This window comes from Loxodonta africana, chromosome 18 (genome assembly GCF_030014295.1).
Source record: "Loxodonta africana isolate mLoxAfr1 chromosome 18, mLoxAfr1.hap2, whole genome shotgun sequence".
NCBI classification, from domain to species: domain Eukaryota; kingdom Metazoa; phylum Chordata; class Mammalia; order Proboscidea; family Elephantidae; genus Loxodonta; species Loxodonta africana.
The window spans coordinates 66,128,959-66,147,787 of NC_087359.1; the positions used below are offsets into that span (position 1 = coordinate 66,128,959).

At 55.2% G+C, this 18,829-nt stretch overlaps 1 protein-coding gene across 1 annotated transcript in view; it reads right to left on the reverse strand.

Annotated features, from left to right (window-relative positions):
• Window positions 1-16,209, reverse strand: part of CAMKK1 (calcium/calmodulin dependent protein kinase kinase 1) — a 30,281-nt gene extending 14,072 nt beyond the window's left edge. The window contains exons 1-10 of the mRNA XM_064271573.1: window positions 16,147-16,209; window positions 8,303-8,700; window positions 7,391-7,438; window positions 6,877-6,930; window positions 6,423-6,474; window positions 6,030-6,163; window positions 5,524-5,560; window positions 4,600-4,621; window positions 3,119-3,207; window positions 31-230 (exon numbers count right to left, since the gene is read on the reverse strand). Coding sequence (XP_064127643.1) covers window positions 31-230; window positions 3,119-3,207; window positions 4,600-4,621; window positions 5,524-5,560; window positions 6,030-6,163; window positions 6,423-6,474; window positions 6,877-6,930; window positions 7,391-7,438; window positions 8,303-8,656 — 990 coding nt within the window. The 5' untranslated portion in view covers window positions 8,657-8,700; window positions 16,147-16,209. The remainder of the gene's footprint in view (window positions 1-30; window positions 231-3,118; window positions 3,208-4,599; window positions 4,622-5,523; window positions 5,561-6,029; window positions 6,164-6,422; window positions 6,475-6,876; window positions 6,931-7,390; window positions 7,439-8,302; window positions 8,701-16,146) is intronic.
• Window positions 16,210-18,829: the final 2,620 nt, after the last annotated feature.

An 18,829-nucleotide genomic window follows, 5' to 3' on the forward strand; every position in this document is an offset into this window, starting at 1 on the left:
CCCCAGCCCAGCCCAGGCCCTGGGAGCCACCTTTCCACTGAAGCTCTGGCCTGAATCAGAAATAGCCTCGGGGGCCATGAATGCAGGGGTGCCGGCCGTGCTGGACAGCTGAGCATCGTTCCCCTCAAACTGGTTGCTGACACCAAAGTCGGCGATCTTCACATGCCCGTCGTCCCCCAGGAGCAGGTTGGATGGCTTGATGTCCCTGTGGATGATCCTCTGGTAGTGCACTGCAGAGAGAGGCGCCTTGAGCCCTGATCTGGGGGACCGCTGCCCTCACTCGGCTAGGGACGCCCGCCCGAAACTCTGAGAAAGAGCTGGGACACCCTCAGCCCATGTACACTTGTCCCATGAGGACCTCAGCAGAGGACTTCAGGGTCATCTGCTCCACTCTGCAGACAAAGACACTGAGGCCTGGCTATTAGAAGGAGAATCAGGTCCAGAATCTGTGGAGTCTTTGGACTCCAAGTCCAGTGCTTACTCCACGGTAATGAAGACACTAATAGCTGAGAGGGGGAGTCAGAGGAGATTGGGGCAGAGGACCTCTCCACAGGCCATCTCTGCCCCTCACAGCCTGTGGAGAGGCCCCCCACTCCAATGTCTAGGCCCATAGCCCATCAAACACTTTCTCCAGTTCCATCATCCTCCCTAGGCTGGTCGGCCGTCGTGCTTCTGGGACTGAGGCAAGAATGTGAGGATTGTGGTATCCTACAGAGGCACTGCCTCAGCCCTAGGATTCTGGGCTGTTGGGGTTTCAGAGAAGGAAGGCACCTAACCTTGGGACTGCTGGGGCAAGCTGGACTGTGGTGAGGGTTGGCCTTCTCTAGCAGCCTGGGAGCTTATACTGCTGCCTGGGTTCCAGCACTGCTGGGAGGGGGTGGGTGGCTCAGGCTGAGATGAAGGCACTGACCCCAACCTATGGTCACCCACTTGTGGGAGGAAGGAAGATAGAGGGGAAAGGAGGACAAAGGAGGAGAAGGGAGCAAGGCTGGGGATGGAGGGAGTGATAGCATCATGTAACAACAACAACAAAACCAATGACCCTGTACTGATTGCCTGTTATGTACCAGGCGCACACACAGCTTTTCACACACACCCATCAGAGCTCAGAGGCTCAGGGGACTGGGTATTTGACCACGGAAAATGGTTTCAAATGATCTCCAACCCTGGCCTCCCCCTCTGAACTGCAGGCTCTTTATCCACTTGGATATCCAACAGGCATGTTCAAACACCCCTTCCCACATCTCTAGGCCCTTGCTAAGGACTTTCTGCAAAGCCCTCCCCTCTCTATGCCTCAGTTTCCCCATATGTACAATAAGAGTATTGATCTGAGGACACTGGTGAGGCTCAAGAGAGATAAAGACAGTCCAGGTTCCTGTTGCTGCAGGTCAAACCTCAGCTGGGTCCCCACCTTGTTCCCCAGGGACAGAGTTTGCTAATGACAAACCAAGCTAAGACTGGACAGTACCTCTTTCCCCAACCCAGGCCTGCCCCCTAGGTGTCTGGGGACTAGCCTCTCTTCTTGACCTGTCAGTGACCTTTTACTGGCCAGGTCGCCTCCTTCACCCTCCTTCCACTGCCACTATTCTAATCCAGGCTTCACCATCTGTCCCTTGGGCTGTAAAACCAGTCTCCTCCCTGGCCAGCTGGCCACCTCTCCACCTCCGAGCCAGCCACCACACAACTGCCAGGCAGAGCTTTCTGAGACACAAATCCCATCACGGCCCTCCACTGCTCGAAGTCCTTAGGGGCTCACGTTGCTGATGAAATGACGTCCAAAGTCCTCTGTGGAAACATTCCCAGCCCACACAGTTTGGCCTGGATGGTGCTCCCAGCTTCATCCTTCACTGTCCTCTACCATCGACCCACTGGATGCTCCAACCAGACTGAACTTCTTCCTGTCCTCAGATAGTACCTGCCCTCTTCCCATCTGTGCATCTGCCAAGCAGTTCTCTCTCCCTGGTGCACTGCCTCCCACCTACCCTCCCAAACCTACACAACAAACTCCTACTCATCCTTCAGCACCCTGGTCAAAAGTGGCTTTCTTGGGGAAGCCTCCTCTAGCCCCCAGGTGGGGTTGTCTGCCTTCTCCGTGCTCCAGCAGCCCCTGCACCTTCCCAGACTTGGAAGGCACCACACGATAACATCTGCCTGCCCCTCCTACTGTCCTTCCTATTACACTGTGAGATCCTTGAGGCCGGGCCTGGGTCTCTGTCTTTTCTGTGCCCCCAACCCAGCATTTAGTAAAACCAAAAACCCATTGCCATCAAGTCAATTCCAACTCATGTGTTACACAGAAGAACTGCTCCATAGGGTTTTCCTGGCCATAATCTTTACAGAAGAAGATCACCAGGTCTTTTTTCTGCAGCACTGCTAGGTGGGTTTGAACCACCAACCTTTTGGTTAGTACCCGAGTAGCAAACCGTTTGTGCCACCCAGGGACCATTCAGCTTGTATCAGGTACTCAATAAATGTCCAATCAATGAATAAATAAATGAACTCCAGAGATAGAACCAAAAAAAAAAAAAAAAAAAAAAAACCAAAGGCATTGCCATCGAGTCAATTCTGACTCCTGGCAACCCTATAGGACGGAGTAAAACTGCCCCATAGTGTTTCCAAGGAGCTCCTGGTGGATTCGATCTGTCGACCTTTTGGTACAGGCTGAGCTAATATCCTCCCTCCTGAGTTCCCATGGTCTTAGGTCGTCTCACAGGGCAGACTCTTCCCTGAGCAGCTGGAACTAAATCCCTTCCTTTCCACATCTCTTAAGGCCTCATGAAGAAGCTAAGCTTGCTAAGAATTCAGAAAGCAGAAGAGAGATGGAGACAGAGCACGCACATCGCAGACCTGCGTGGCAGTGAAGGACATACACCGCGAAGCACCTGGAGCAGGCCGGAGGGAGTAAGCTGCCATCCCCTTTCCTTCCCTCCCCCTTCCCTTCCCCTCCCCTCAGGCTTTTGGCCCCACCCATTGTTCAATGCCCCGCCCCCTCACTGGAGTTGATTGGCAGTCAGTGCCGACTGACAGAAATGGCTCAGCACCTGCTCTGTCTGAGCTCCGGAGCCCATCATATTTCCCTGCCCCCTCCCACTATCCCCAGAGGCAGCCCCTCACTCACAGTACTCGATGCCCAAGATGATGTCCCGTAGGTAGAGGCGAGCTTGCTCCTCGGGGAAGGGGTTGTCGCAGGGCACTTCCATCACTGGCCTACAGGGAGGGATTCAGAGTGGGGGGTGTTGGGGAGGAATCAGGATGAGTAAAGGTGGGGCAGCAGATGCAGGAGAACGATGGGGGCTGGCCCATTCAGACCCCAAAGGACCTCCCGGGAGCTATGCTCTAACAGGCCCCTAGAACCCAAGATTTTAGCTGCTTCGGCCATAAAATGAACATTTAAAAACACACATGGCACAAATGTCTCTTTTCATCATTATAATTTCAAATTAGCTTATCTTAATTTCTGATCGTCTTGGTATTCCTTCTTTTAAGTGCTTAATTATCTGTGATCAAACAATTGAGAAAATGCCATTTAGAGTTCAAAGCGTGGATCCAGTTCCAAAAGAAGATCACGAAATTAAATTTATGGGTGGCAACTGCTTTTTTTGTGTAACAAGATAGAATACATCAGAATGTATCACATGTAACAAGAATATACACTGGCTTGTAAAACTGGTTTCAGTTTTAGATATGGGAGGCAATGTAAAAATTATATTTATGAACAGAGGCAAAAAAGTTTGAAAGCCCCTAAGTCTTAAGAGGAAACCCTGGTGGCGCAGTGGTTAAGAGCTACAACTGCTAACCAAAAGGTCAGCAGTTCGAATCCACCATGCACTCCTTGAAAACCCTATGGGGCAGTTCTTACTCTGTCCTTTAGGGTCACTATGAGTCGAAATCAACTCGATGGCAATTTTTTTTTTTTAAAGTCTTAAGAGGATAGCACTCTTCCCTCCCCATTCCCAAAAATATTGGTCTTGAGGAACCCCTACAGGCAGGAAGACAAGCCTCAGCCTGCATTCAAGGCCTCAGCAGTTGGGCCACCTGGTCCACCCAGCCCTGTGCCCACTATCCATGTCAGCTGTTCACAAAGGCCCTGAGAAGGTCAGGTGGGAATTAGAGCCCTAGGTTTCAGCAGTGACTCGCTGTGTGACCTTGGGCAAGTGACTTACCCTCTAATCCTCAGCTTCCCCACTCATAAATGGGCACAAATGGTACCCCACCCACCCAACGACTCCCGAGCTTGCTGTAAAGATGAAAAAAGCCTTTGTGATCTGAATAGAGGTAAGAGTTTGAGTCCCCTCTCCACAGTTTTGCTTAAGAAACACTATTCCTTCCCCTTCACCTCCATTCAAACTTTCTTCCCAGTTCTTCAAGGCCTAGCTGAAAACATACTTCCTCTTCCAGAGGTCCCCTGACTACTCCAGCCTCATTGACTGCAGCCTTCAAAGAATCATCCTTTGGTCTCTCATCTCCCCCCAGGCCAGAGCTCCCCAAGGGCAAGGCCTGGGTCTCTTTTTCCTCCTAAAGTAGAGAACTAGGGACCCAGGGAAGGAAAGGAAGGTCTGGACTCAGACCTGACCTGCCTGATTGGGACAGGGAACTCACCCCTTTCTCAGAAGGTCAAACACTGAAAGAAAAGAAAAGAAAGTAGGTAAGGTGTGACCAGGCTGGCAAAGCAGCCGATGCCAAGGTCCTTCCCAGTTCTGGAGGGTAGGCAGGCATGGAAGCATACGTGAGGGTGAGACAGGGCAGGGGTCCCCAGACATCAGAGGAAGTAAATGGACCTGCGTCTTCTGATTCTCAGGTGACAGGTGAGGACCAGCAGCATGGGTCCCTTTTACAGGAAGGGAAACTGTGAGGCTCAGAGAGGGAACAGAAGTTTTCCTAAAGATCTTAGCAGGCAGGCAGGTAGGAGACGGAGTGGAGACTAAAGCCTTGGCGTTTAATTCCTAAACCAGGGCTCCTTCTGCCCCATTTCCTGAGGCTTCCTTTGAGCCCAGCCCTGAAGGAGTGAAGCAGGGACCAGGAACTTAGTAATAACTTTAATAACAATAAAAATTAATATGTTTTACATATAACTCATGTACCCCTCACATTAACACTATGAGGTAGATACCATTATTATCCCCATTTTACAGGTGAAGAAATTGAGGCACAGAGATATCAGACAGGGTCTGGGAACCCACATCACATAGCCTGCTTCCTGCAGAAGACCATCCCTGAGTGCAGAGCCCAAATCTGACCCACCGTCTCTCTGACCAGTGCCAGCCTGGCAGGGAGTGGGACTTGGGAATATCTGTTGAACTAACTGGATTATGTTATCCAGGTTCAGGTAGGGCTGGGCAAGAGAATGCAGGGCTGTAGCAACGCGTGTGTCTTACATCTGACCCCTAGGAGTTCTTGCTTGAGGCTTCCTTAACCCCGAGGAGGTCAGTGTGTTCAGCCCGCCCACCTGACGTTCATGTGTGTCCCGGGAGCCCACAGACCAGCCCCAGGTGAGCTGCTGTGGGAATGTACTGGGCCACTCACCCAAATAGAGATTGTCCGCAGCTGGATCATCCAGGACCTGGTCAGAGAGGAGCAGACATGGGGGTGGGGCTTGTGGAGGCATGGGGTGGGGTGTCTTTGCCAGGTCTGGAAACCCTAGGATGCTCCTGCAGCACCCTGGACAATGAGCAGGAACTGCACTGGCGCCAGACAGATGGGATGTCAGAAATCACAGACTGCCCCCCAGCTCGGCCCACTATGCAGCATCCAGTCCTTCTCCGCTCCAGCCATGATGGGAAGCTTACTTCCTGCCTCTGGGGCAAGGCATTGTCCTCAGTGAGAGCTTGGAATATTCCCAGCCTGACCGAACTGGCCCCTGAAGCCTCCCCACAGCTCCCACCCCCAGTCTGGCCCTGCCCTTGGAGGCCTCAGCCACATGTGCTTCCTCGGCAGGACCCCTGTCCGTGCTGAGCACCCGTACCCCCACCCCCACATCTGCTCCCACAGGGCTCTGACGCTGGTTCCCACTGCTCAGCACCACCTCCTACCTCGATCAGTTTGACCACATTCACATGGTCCAGCTTCTTCAGAATGGCAATCTCCTGGTACACCCGCTCCAGGGGCAGCAGCTGCTTGGCCGGTCCTCCCAGGGCAGCCTGGGACCCTCTCGGGGGAGGGCGACCTATGACCAGGACAGGGAGTCAGGCCCTTGTTCCAGGAGGCCGGGCCTCACCATGGAATACAACCAGCTTCAAGCAAGAGTCTTGCAAGAGAGTGGCCTTGTCCCCAACCCACCAAGCACATTCCTACTTCCAGGCCTTTGCTCATGCTGTCCCCTTCGATGCCCAGTCCGAACAGGACCCGGGCTTCCTCCTCCTCTGCCCCCCAGCCTAGGAGCTCCCAAGGACAGGACCAGGTAGATAGATTAGGTAGACACATACGTGGAAAACCGTACTGCTTCAGTAACTTCTTTTTGGAAAGAACCTTCATTGCCTGAGGAAGGAGGGATGAAAATGTCACTTGTGTGCAGCCAGCCAGCAGGGTCTAGACCAGGCTGGCTACGTGTGGACTGAGATCCAGAAGGATGCACTGGGTGTCTGCCACTGGCACTGAAGGAAACACTGGAAACTAGTTAAGAGATGGCCATATCTGAGTCTTGGCCTTACCCCTATTCCCCTAATAAGCCTTTCTGGAGCTTTCCCCTCAGGGGAGTCCAGCCTGTGCTAACATACCCCCAAGGACTCAGAGCTCACTACCTTTGCACACCCCTTTTTTTTTTAGGGACAGGTAGCTCACTCCCGTCAGAGGAAGCCCCCTCCACTGTTTTCCCAGCACAGCTTTGCCCCACCCTAGGGCCCAGCTGGGGCAACACCTCCCTCCCATGCTAAGACTCACATAGTGTCTGTCTTCACTCTCGTTGTAGGCCAGCCTCACCACGCCGTAGGCACCCTGCAGCAAGGCAATGATCAGCCCTGCCTGGACAGGACAACCTCCCGGGGGACTAGCTCAGAAAAGGGAGCCTGAATAGCTCTGGTCCCTCCTCCCCCCACCCCACCTCCATCCCTGACACCAGCTGGCTCAAGGGCATAAACTTCAGGCAGACGAGGAGGGGGATTCTTTGTATTGGCAACCGGTCCACCCGGTTCAACACAGCACCATGCCTCCCCGACCCCTCCTGTCTCCCATCGAGAGCTCTGGGGTATCAGGAATCAGGGGTTATCTCCCACTATTCCCCATGGGTACCTCCTACAGAGAACAAAATTGTCCGTATATCCCGGCTGAAGCCTTCCTGGCCCTACCTCACATGCCCACCCAGACAGAAGGGCTACTGCACAGCAGAGAACCCTGACAAGCTGCCTCCATGAAGCTCCAAGAGCAGCCCCACTGCCCTGGCCTGCCCCAGGCCTACCTTGCCAATCTCGCTCTGCAGCTTGTACTGGTTCAGCTGCACACAGTCCTGGGAGAAAAAGAAGGGAGCATCAGGTGCAGCTTGATCCAGAAGTGGCACTGCCTCCACCCCAGGAACATGTTCTGGGCCCAATCCTGGCCCCTCAACCCCAGACCTCACCAACCTTTCAACTTTGGCTGGAGCAGCTTGGTGAGGCCAAGGCCACTGTAAGTGAGGAGAAGCCTTGGATAATGTTTGAAATCATGAATGGTGAGCACGGCCATGCTTTGCCCCCTGGGGAAGTGGTGAGAGAAGTGCAGTAATTCCTACCAGACACGGGTCGGCGAGACCCCAAGCTGTAAAGAGCCTCAGTATTTCCCGAAGCAGCTGAATGGGGTGGTTCGGAATGCATGGATAAGAAAGATGAGGACAGCCCTGGGGACAGGAGCCAGGAGCCTTGGTTCTGGCAGAAAAAGCTCAGCCTCTGAAATCTGGAGATTGCTGGGTACCTGGGTGTACTTGCAAACCTAGGTGGCAAGGACAGGGCCAGTAGGAGCCCAGAAGCTGGAAGCATGCTAGCATGAGGGCAGCTTCCGAGTCAGGGCAGATCTAGGGGGCAGGACTAAAGGTGAGCGGCTCAGCCTGGTGGCAGGGGGACACATCATTCATCTTCAAATCTCTAAGAGAACTTTATGGGGACACGAGAGGGGCCTGTTTCCTGGTCTGGGAGTTATAGGAGGCAGCCATTGGCTCAGATGGAGCTGCCCTGGGTGGGAAGATGCCATACTACCAGGTAGTAAGCTCCCCAGCCCTAAAGGTGTACAAGCCAAGGTTAAGGCTAGATAGCTGTGTAGCAGGAATGAGAGCAGAAGTAAGGCTTCGCTGAGGCCAGCTAAGGGGCTCATGTGCAACCTTTAGCTCTGCCCCACCAACCTCTGCATCCGAGATGGCCACGTGGTGGGACTCGATGGTGGGCCTCCGCCAGGCCCGTGGGAAGATGTGGCTGGAGGGCCCCGTGGCATAAGGCCCCGCCCGGGCCTCGAGGCAGCTCCCCACTGGCCGCTCTTGCAGGGAGAACTTCCGAACTGAGAGGCTGGGCCGGGTGGGAGGGGGTCTCAGAGCTGCCCCAGGGATCACAGAGGAAGCCCTGGCCCGTGGTGGAGGGTCCACACCGTTCCTGGTAGGTTCAGGTTCCACCTTCTCTAAATGGGCCACATCGATGGCTGCCACCCGCTCCACCAGCTCTGCCCGAGGGTCCTGGCAGCAGACAGCTGGGCCTCCCTCCATATTGCCTCAGGCAAGAGGGTCCTCTGAACAGCCTGGTAGGGAACCTGAGAAAAGAAGGCAGAGAAGGCTTCACTCCTGGATGCCAGGCCGGCCACGAGGCTAGGAGGTCAAAGTCCAGGTCCCTCTCCCCTGTAGCTACACCCCGTGGGGCCCACCTCCATGCCTTTGCCCTGGCTGTCCCCTCTGCCTGGGTGGCCAGCAACCCAACTCAGGTCTGTCCCTACTAACTGAAGGGAATTCCAGGAGCTCATCCGGCTCTGCTGCATGCCAGCCGTCTGGACCTCAGTGTTCCCACCTGTAAAACTGGCACAGTCACTTCTGCCTTGCTGGCATCACAAGAAAGCTGGGAGAATCTGATACTCCTGAGTCAGGACAGACAGACACAGGCCCAGCAACACTGGAATGGATAAAGTCGAAGGTCAGCCCAGGCCCCTGCTCTACATGAAGTGCAATGACTCACTGTCCCCACCCTTCCACAGCAGAGCATAGCAACGCAGCCCCATGGAAGCCGAGCTGGGAAATGGCACTGTGCCGCCTTCTGATGCTCCAGCCCCACTCACCCCTCTCACTGATTCCAGTAAGACCTCCCTGGTGCTCTAGCCTCTCACCTCTTCCTCACCTTCTCCAAGGAGCCCCCCTTGATGCTCCGGCCTCTCTCACTCACTCTCCCTCCTCCAGGGTCATAGGGCAAGTCTCCGTCTCCCATCAATCCCTTTCTTGCCCCAGCAGGGCCTCCAGAACAGGGACCACTAAGGGTGGGGGTTGCTGCTTTGGCGGCTGTCCAGCGAGACTTCACTGCACTAAGAGATCATTATTTCTCCTGGTTTTTCCTTTCAGCTTATTTGAGTGGCCAGAATGTTTGTCACCTGTGCTCAGGCTGGAATGCTTCCTCTAGCCTGGTCCCACATCCACTCTAGCCCTATGCAGTCTGAGCCCCAAGCCAGGTCCCAGGCCAAGAACTGACCTCAGACCACAGCCTCAGCCCTCACCCTCAACCCTGACCCTGGACTAAATCCTGGCCCCAGGATGAACCCTGACTCTCAGAGTGAGGCCCCACCTCCGCCCTAGGCCCAGCACTGGCCCCTGCAGCCCAATGCCCCTCCCCCTTCCTGGGCCAGACTCAGAATCTTCTCAGAAAAAAGGAAGCCAGTGCAGATCCTGACCCTCAGCCCTTCCTGTCTGGTGGTAGCTTCCTCTGTCCCCACACAGCGACTTTGAGAATGCAAGTCTCAGGCCTCCGCTCCACCCCTCACTCCCCTATCACCTCGCTTTGACAAATGTCAGGAGGCAGGGCTCACTGCTCAGCTGCCAACTTACTATGGGACCCCCGGCAAGCTCATTCCTGACTCTGAGCCTCAGTCTCCCCATCTGTGCTGTGGAAACATTACCTCCCCAGATTCCCCTAGGCCCACAGCAAGGCTCAGAGATGGACTGTGGGTAAGGGCATGGTCCAGACCCTCTGTGCCCAGCACACTTTTGAATGAGTGGAAACCTAGAGGTAGCAGAGCTGATCTTGACATGCGAAAGGAAGGGGGAGGGGATGCAAACTGACAATGGAAAAGACATGGAAGCTGGACCTAGAGCTGGAGCATCAGGGAGGCCTGCCAGGAGGAGGTGGGGAGGGGGCAAATGAGTCTGGAGCATTGAGGAGACCTCCCTGGAGGTGAAAGGGGCAAGAAAGACTGGAGCATCTGGGAAGCCACCCTGGAGGAGGTGATGGGGGTGTGAGTAGGGCTGGAGCTGAAGGGAGGCTTTGGGGACCAGATGGCCTGCAGGAAGGAGGACGCCCTCTAAGCCTGGCCCTCCCATCCCTCTCCACCCCATCCTTCTGGCTCTCCCTATCACTCCTCAGGCCCCAGCTGTGGCTGATCTGTTTCTCACAGGGGAATGTAAACTCCATAAGATTAGGGATTTTGTCTGCCTCTTCAGCAGTGCCTAACACATAGTTGTTAGCTGCTGTTGAGTTGGCCCCCGACTCATGGGAACCCCACGCACAACACCATCCCTATGATTGCCATCCCCATGATCAGTTTTAGATTGGACCACTGTGATCCGTAGGGTTTTCATTGGCTGATTTTAGGAAATAGATTGCCAGGCCTTTCTTCCTAGTCTGTCTTAGTCTGGAAGCTCCACTGAAACCATTCAGCATCATAGCAATACACAAGCCTCCACTGACAGAGGGGTGGTGACTGTGCGTGAGGAGCACTGGCCGGGAATGAAACCTGGGTCTCCGGCATGGCAGGTGAGAATTCTACCCCTCAAGGGCCACTGCCCTCTGGCACACAGCAAGAGCCCAGTCAATGGGTGGTTGACAAATCAACTGCATTAGACTGATAGGAAAGCAGCCTCAGGCCCCACCCCAAGTCAGGGAATGAATTTTAATGTCTGAAATTCCTGCCTTTGGCCTCAGGTCTCACCAGGCTGGGGCTGAGGGACAGGGAGCCACCACGGACAGAGGTCACAGGCTCCCCTGGCCCATAAAATTTGCATATGATTTCCCTGAGGTTGTTATCACAGCAAGGGGGGACAGGAAGAAGACATCCTCCTTACTTCCCTCCCCCCATATTTGCAGGTGGGGAAACTGAGGCCCAGAAAGCAGCAGGGGGTCACACAGCCAGTCAGGGCAGAGCCTTCCTGCCCCAGCCTGGGGTCCTGTTACCTGAATTAGCAACCAGACTCTGAAGCCAGGCTGCCAGCGTTCAAATCCTCACTCCTCCCTTCCCGACTGTGAGCCCTCAGGCAAAGGGCTTCACCTCTGCATCTAGGTATTTCCTAAGCTGCAAAATTGGGCTAATAGCGTGTCTCACCCACCAGGTGGTTGTCAGCAGTAAAGGAGTGGACACCTGCAAAAGGCTCAGAGGAGGACCTGCCACTAAGAAAGCACCGGAAAAGTGTGTTGTGCTGCTGCTGTCTTGATTGCCTGGGACACGCTGCAGCCCAGATGGATGCGCGGGCGGGTGGGCGGGCGGTGGCTGCGAGGGCTGACGTCAGGCCAGCCCTCCCTCTCTCCCTCCCGCCTGGATCAAATTCAGGTGACTAAGCAGTCAGTGTGGGAGGCGGCGGGGAGGCCCGAGGTTCCTGCCGCGTGTCCAGGCGACAGGGCCTGGCGCCGAGGCTGTGCTTGTGAGGGCGTGTGTCTGCTTGTGAGCCTGGAGTGGCGGCGATTGTCTCTCCATATGGGGTTGTCTGTATGAGTGCTGGTTCCACCATAGGAGCATATGTGTATGGGGACAAAAATCTATCCCTGTCATCTATGTGAGTGTTTGAGTCTGTGCCTTTAGGTCTGTGTGTACGTACATGTATTCCAGAAGGGATGCACTCGGGCGGTGGGGACCTGCACCCCCTGGGGGTCATAGCAGTCTAACCCCAGGTCAAGTCGGAACTTCCCAGTCACCTGTCCACCAGCCTGGGACTGCCTGCTGGGCTGATTAGGGCTATGTGTCCTGGCCAGGACCCAACCCTCTCTGGAGGCTCACCCAGGAGGCCCCTCAAGGCTTTCCCCAAGCTGAGGCTTCAGTAGACACTTTGTCGCTAGGGGCCACCTGGATGAATGGAAGGACAGGCAGACACAAAGCTGGGACTTCTATGGGCACAGGGAACCTCGAAGGGCCCAGCCAAGTCCTGCCAGTTGCAAACAGTTTTCATACCAGACTCTAGCCTGCCCTGGCTTGGGAAAGCTACCCCAATCCTGCCCTCCCAGGCTGGGGCTGTGTGCCTCAAATGTGACTCAGTTAGAATGGTCACCATGCTGCCAACTCCCTGGGCTCTGGGAAGATATGGATGAGACTGTGGACACAGAAGCAGTTTGTGCCTGAGGGACATGGAGCTGGGATGTGACTGCATCTAGAAGCCTCTAAGACAGAGCCTCGATGTACAAGATATAATCCTTTGTCTGCCCCCTTGCTCTGGAAAGGCTTGGCACAATATCATATACCACTCCCAGCCCCCAGGCTTCTCCCAGGCTGTGTCTGGCCGCTCCAGTGGTATGCGGGCTCCTGGCTTCAGGCACCTGCGTGGCCTGGCCTCTTCCTCAGGATGTTCCCCACCCACCTGGGTCCCTCAGAGGAGCCCCAGAGCAGGCAGACCCCATTTGCAGCACCTCCTGGAATGACTTCAGGTAGCAGTCAGACCTCATTCCACATTCTGGGAGGATGCCAGAGCCAAGCCAAGGCAGGGGACCGGCTACAGTCCAGGCAGAAAGGAAAAGCAGTCCTGACTGGTGAGGACTGGCCAGAAAGGAAAGCCTCAAGGAGGTGATACGGCCACCCAGGCCAGACACAGAAGGTGGCCCTGGCCTCCTTCTTTTCAGGAGCTGTGTTTATGCTCCTGAAAAGTGTCTGGACGGTTCTGGCAATGGGTGCCCTCCATGGCTCTCGCCCCCGCTCAGATGACTCAGTCCCCTCAAGGGAGGCCCGATGTCTAGTGCCAAGTCATGCTTGAAGATGCCTGCTATAAGGACACCCCCGACTGTCCCCAGGGAGCCCCCAAGCACCAAGGTGGGCTCTGTGCCTGTGTCTGACTCAGCACAGTAACCCTCTGCCCATCCTCTTGCCCAGCCATGGAGGCAGATGGTTTCCAGGCTGCCTTCTCTGCCTCTCATCCTACTTCATACTCCACACCAGGTCCACACCTCCAGCCAACTCTCCAACCTGCTGCCTCCTCCCCCTGCATGTTCCCCTGGCAGTTCAGACCCCACAGGGCCCCAGTTCAACTGAGCAGCTTCCCCCAAACTGCTCCTCCTCCTCTATTTCAAACACAGAGATAGGTACCACCATCCTCCTAGTTCGTATTGGACCCAGGCCAGACGCCCAGGAACCCTCTTATCTCGCTCCTCCTCCACCTTTACACACCTAACTCCACACTTCCACTCCACTCTGGCCACACCACACTACCCAAAGCTTCTGGAACAATGCAGGTGGTGTTTTGCTGCCAGGCCTTTCTATAAGCTATGCTTTCTGCCAGGAGCACACCTCCCTCTCCTGTCCTGCCTGGAGGGCAGCTCAGACATCACCTCCTCTGGGTGTACTCCCTGCTCTCCCCACTGCTGGGTGAAAGCCCTAAGTCAAACCCCATAAAAACAGCCAGATTCTGGCCTCATCTTTCCCACTGCTTCCTCCACTGAGAGCTCCCTGCTTCCAGGCTCACATCCCTACCCCACCCCACTCCATCTTCCACACCAGTTGCTAGAGGAAATATTTCTAACATGCAAATAAGGTCACAGTCCTCCCAGACCTGGTCTTCCAGGAACTGGGCATCTGGGAGACAGAAGAGCAGAAGACCTAGCCTAGGACAGGGAGCTCACAGGTTGGGGAGTAGCCAGGGACACAGATTCCTGGGATGCAAATCCAGTCTAAAATTCATGCAACAAATATCCATTAAGTACCTACTCTATGCCAGGCACTGTGCTAATGCCTGGTGATAAAGCAGTGAACCAAAAAGACAAATCCCTGCTGTCACACATTTTAATTTCTAATGGGGTAAGGGGCAACAAACAATAAAGCAGTAATAAATATATGATATATCAAAGAAAGGAAACCCTGGTGGCATAGTGGTTAAGTACTATGGCTGCTACCCAAGAGGTCGGCAGTTCGAATCTGCAGGCGCTTCTTGGAAACTCTGTGGGGCAGTTCTACTCTGTCCTACAGGGTCGCTATGAGTTGGAATTGACCTGACAGCCGTGGGTTTGGTTTGGTTTTTTTTTTTTTTATATATCAAAGAAAAATAAGGCAGTGAAATAGAGATAAAGAGTAAGGGGCTGGGATGCTATTTGTACACTGTGGTCAGATAAGGCCTTTCTAATGCAAGATTTGAGCAGAAATCTGAAGGAACTACGGGCATCTGAGGATGAGTATTTCAGGCAGAGGGACCAGCAACAGCAAAGGCTGTGAGGTGGGATGGTGCTTGCCCTGTTTAAGGAACAGCAAGGAGGCTAATGTGGCTGGAGTGGAGTGTTGCACATGAGAGAAGTACCCAATAGCAAGCAGAGTTAAATACTCAGGGAAGGCGTAGTCATTCACTGTGCCTGGCATCAGGGAAGGCTTCCTGGAAGAGGTGGCATTTACGCTGTTTCTTGACCACTGAGTAGGATTTCAGGAGGGGGGGACAATGAAAGTTCACGCTGTGCATAACAAAGAGCCAGTTCCTGACTGGGACACAGGGCCTGGCTTTGGGAGGTAGAAGGGAGTGTTTTGTGGATAGAGACCACCAGTACCAGTCGACTCCAACTCATAGTGACCCATGAGTATCAGAGTAGAACTGTGCTCCACAGGGTTTTCAATGGCTGATTTTTTGGAAGTAGTTAGCCAGGCCTTTCTTCTGAGGCACCTCTGGGTAAACTCGAACCTCCAGCCTTTCAGTTAGCAGCTGACTGCATTAACCATTTGCACTACCCAGGGACTCCCAGACAGAGACCAGGAGGCCTGGAAAGCCAGAGGAGGGTTTTGAGCAGGGCAGTGAGAGTCAGGTGAGGTTTAAAGTGACCCCTCCCACTGCTGTGGGGAGAGACAGGGTAGGAGACCAAGGAGGAGGCCTGAGGTCTCAAGTCTGTGGGCCTGGGTAACAGTCTGGTACGCAGTGGGTGCTGGGTCTGTACGTGCTGAATGAAGGAGCGAATGGATGTTAAGGGAGGCCAGTGCATCTTCCTCAGGATCCTCAAGGACACAAGAATGCACTCCTCACACACTTGCACGTCCACTTGGCGCAGGTACACACTCTTGTATGCATCCACTGAGGCACAGTCCTATGACTTCACTCCACACAACCTTCTCTGCACACTCCTCTACCCTCAAGACGCACATACACTCCTCCCCTGACAGGCGCACGCCGATGTCCGCGTGATCCGCCCTCACAAACCACTCCACCCTGTAATACGTCCCCCTCACACACACAGACACACTCCTGTGTCCACGTGACACACGCACGCCCGCCTCCAAACACCACACACAGGTCCCCGCGCACGTGTGCACCCTCTGAGCCATCAGTTCTGGGCCCACCGGGCCCTAGAGCAGCAGCGACCGCCACCACCGCCCCCTCTCAGCCCAGGCACGACTACGCAGTTGAAGCCACGCGCTGCATCCCTCCCATTCAACCTCCTGCACCCCCCTCCCACCCCCGGCTCCCTCGGGAAGGGCCGTGGGAGGAGCGCTCCACGGAGATCTGCACGTGGGTGCATGGATCCAGCCTCCCACCAAGAGCCGGGGGTGGGTAGTCCAGCCCTTATGCACGCAGACCCGCAGCCAAGAGCAGGGGAACCGACGCAGATGGCGGGGCGCCCGCATAGATGCGCTACCGGCTGCCAGTGCAGAGAGAAGCAGGACCCCGGGAGCACTCGGTAGACCTAGCCCGGCGAGCAGAATGGGGAGGATCCCGGCACGGACGAAGTCCAGGCTGCCCTAGCAGATGCAGCCTCGCAGACTATCCCTTCCCCTGCAGGCTCGGAGCAGACGTCCAGGCGTTGGTGCCCTCTTGCTCCCCGCCCCGTCGACCCCTACCTCGACGCCCGGCGACAGTCTCCTTGGGCCGGCGGGCGGCCGGGCTCGCTCCCGCGGCGCGGGCCCCACCCCGCACGCCCGGCCCGGGCCCGGATCGCAGAGCTCAGAGCGCCGGCACCGCGGCTCGCTGCAGCGCTCGCTCCCCAGCCAGCCGCCGCGCCCAGCCCGCACTCATTGGTCCGGCCGCACGGCCCCCAGCGCCGCCCAATCAGAGCCCAGGACTCTCGCTCCGCCCCCCGGGGGAGGGGCCGCACCGGGCGGAGGCTCGGGGTGGGGGCCCTCCCCCTGCGGCGGGGCTGGGCCTTGTCACGCCCCCGGCGCCCCGGCACGGGCTGCCCCGGGTACCCGGAGATCCCTCCAGGCGGCTGCCTAGGCCCCTCAGCGGGGCCTGAGGACCCCCAAATCCTCTGCGCCCCTCCCAACCTGGCCTGTCAGGAACAAGCGCACCACCCCCTCCCCCGGGTGTGAGGCGCGATGCGTGCTAGGGGAGGGGCGACAAGGGCTGAGGAGGAGACCTAACCTGGGGAGAAAGGCCTGGAATGGCAGGCTCAGTTTAGCTTTCGGCTGGTTAGGGAGTCCAAGAAGAGGTTTTAGCAAAAAATTTTGAATGTTGAGGTCGATTCATGTTTGGGAAAGAGCCCTGGAGTACGCGGCGGCAATTGCCTAGCTGGGGCAGAGGGAATGGTCAACCAGACTTGGTGACCCTTCATGGTGGCTGTTTCTAGGTGCCCTGTGCCCCCTCCTCCCTGGTGAACTCACCAACTGTTGGTTCAATTATGCTAAACTCTCCACTTGTGGATCTTTCTGGCATCTCACCCCACCACTTGCCTGGACAGAGCCTGCCACTCCCCCCAAACCTGGCCTCTTGTGTCCCTGTCTCAGAAATTGGAGCCAGAAACCTGGGAATAACCCCAGTCTACCCCTTTCCTGCCCCAACCAGTTGATGTCCAAGCCCTGTCCATGCTGCCTTTTAAATATCTCTGGAACTCATCCACTCTCTCCACCCCTCTGACCCTCCCCTAGCTCAGGCCACCCTCATCTTGTACTTAGATTGCTGCAGCAGCTGTCTCACTGGTCTCCCACCTCCAATCTAGCCTCTGTTAGCCTTTCTCCACCTGGCAGGTAGAGCAAACTTCCAGAAACACAAGTCCAACTAGTCAGGTCCTGCCTAGGATCTTCTATGGCTCTGTACTACCCTGAGAATGGGGCCAATCGAGTCCTCCATGACTTCATTCCCACCTACCTACCTGTCTAACATCTATTTGTCTTTCAGGACTTTATCCAATGCCCCTTCTGCCAGGAAGCCTTCCCCCATTACCTCTCCACTGCCCACCATGGTTTAGCTATCGCTCCTAGGGACATCCTTGTACCCAGCATCTGTTTACCTGTCTGTTCCCCTCTGGACTGGGAGCTCCTTAAGGACAGACTCTGTGCCTGATTCACCTAGCACACAGCCTGACACATCATAGATGCTCGATAGATGTTTGTTGAATGAATAACTAATTGGATATGGTAATGGAGGATTAGATATGGGGGGCTGAAGTTCAGGAAAGAGGGCTGGGCTAGAGAGACAGTTTTGGGAGTCATCAGAAAGAACCCATATTATAAGTAGAGCCATGGGAAAGGATGAGATCACCCATAGCAAATAAAGCAGGGACCAAGGACAGAACCCTGAAACACTCGCATTTAAGGGGAAAAGAATTCTGTACTAGGTAGGTTCAGGTTAGGCTGGGGTAACAGAATCCCCCATAAAAACCTCAAGGAAGACAGTCATGGGCTAATATGGCAGCTGTGGTCCACAGTCTACGAACTTTGGGGCTGTTTCCACTCACTGCTCCAGGAACTTCTGGGTCTTCATGGTTCAGGACGGCAGCTAGAGCTCCAGCCATCACGTATGTGTTCCTGGGCAGTGGGATGGAGAGGAGAATGAAGAAGAGGGCAAAGGATCTGTACCAGCTCTCTTGTAAGGAAGGTTCCCAGGTATCACATGATACTTATACGTAGATCCCACTGGTTAGAACTCAGTCACATGACCAGACTCAGCTATAAGAGTCTGGGCAGTGCAGCCTCCATTCTAGGCCACCACATGCCTGGCCAGGAACCAGGGGCTGTATCACCATAGGGAGAATAGCTATCTGGGGACAACTAGCTGACTCTACTATTGAGAAGGTAGCTAGATAGAGGGCAAAGCACTACCGTGTGCCAGACTCTGTGCTGGGCATCTTATATACTTTATCTTACCCTAACCCAAGTAGAGGCTATTATTATCCCTGACTCACTTAGGAGGCTTGGAGAGTTAAGCAACTTGCCCAAGGACACACGGTGAACGAGCTGCAATTCAAGTCTGTCTTCTCCCTGCACATCATCAGGCTGGCTGGAAAATCAGGAGAGGGTGGGTCCTAGAAGCTGCTTGAAGGATATCTTTCAATAGGGAGGGCTTGGTCCACAATGTCAGATGCTGACAGGCCAAGCTGGATAAGGGCTGGTGCCCTTGGCCAGGGCATCTAGGAGAAGGGGAGGGGGTGGGGTGGAGGCCAATTGCACAGGGTGAGGGCTCAGAGAGAGGTGCAGACTGGTCTTTCTGGAAGGGTGGCAGTGAAGGGGTGCAGGCAGAGCTGCAGGGGAATGTGGGAGAGGAGGCAAAAGAGGGGTGGAAATACAAGGATAGGAGAGAGAAGAGGGG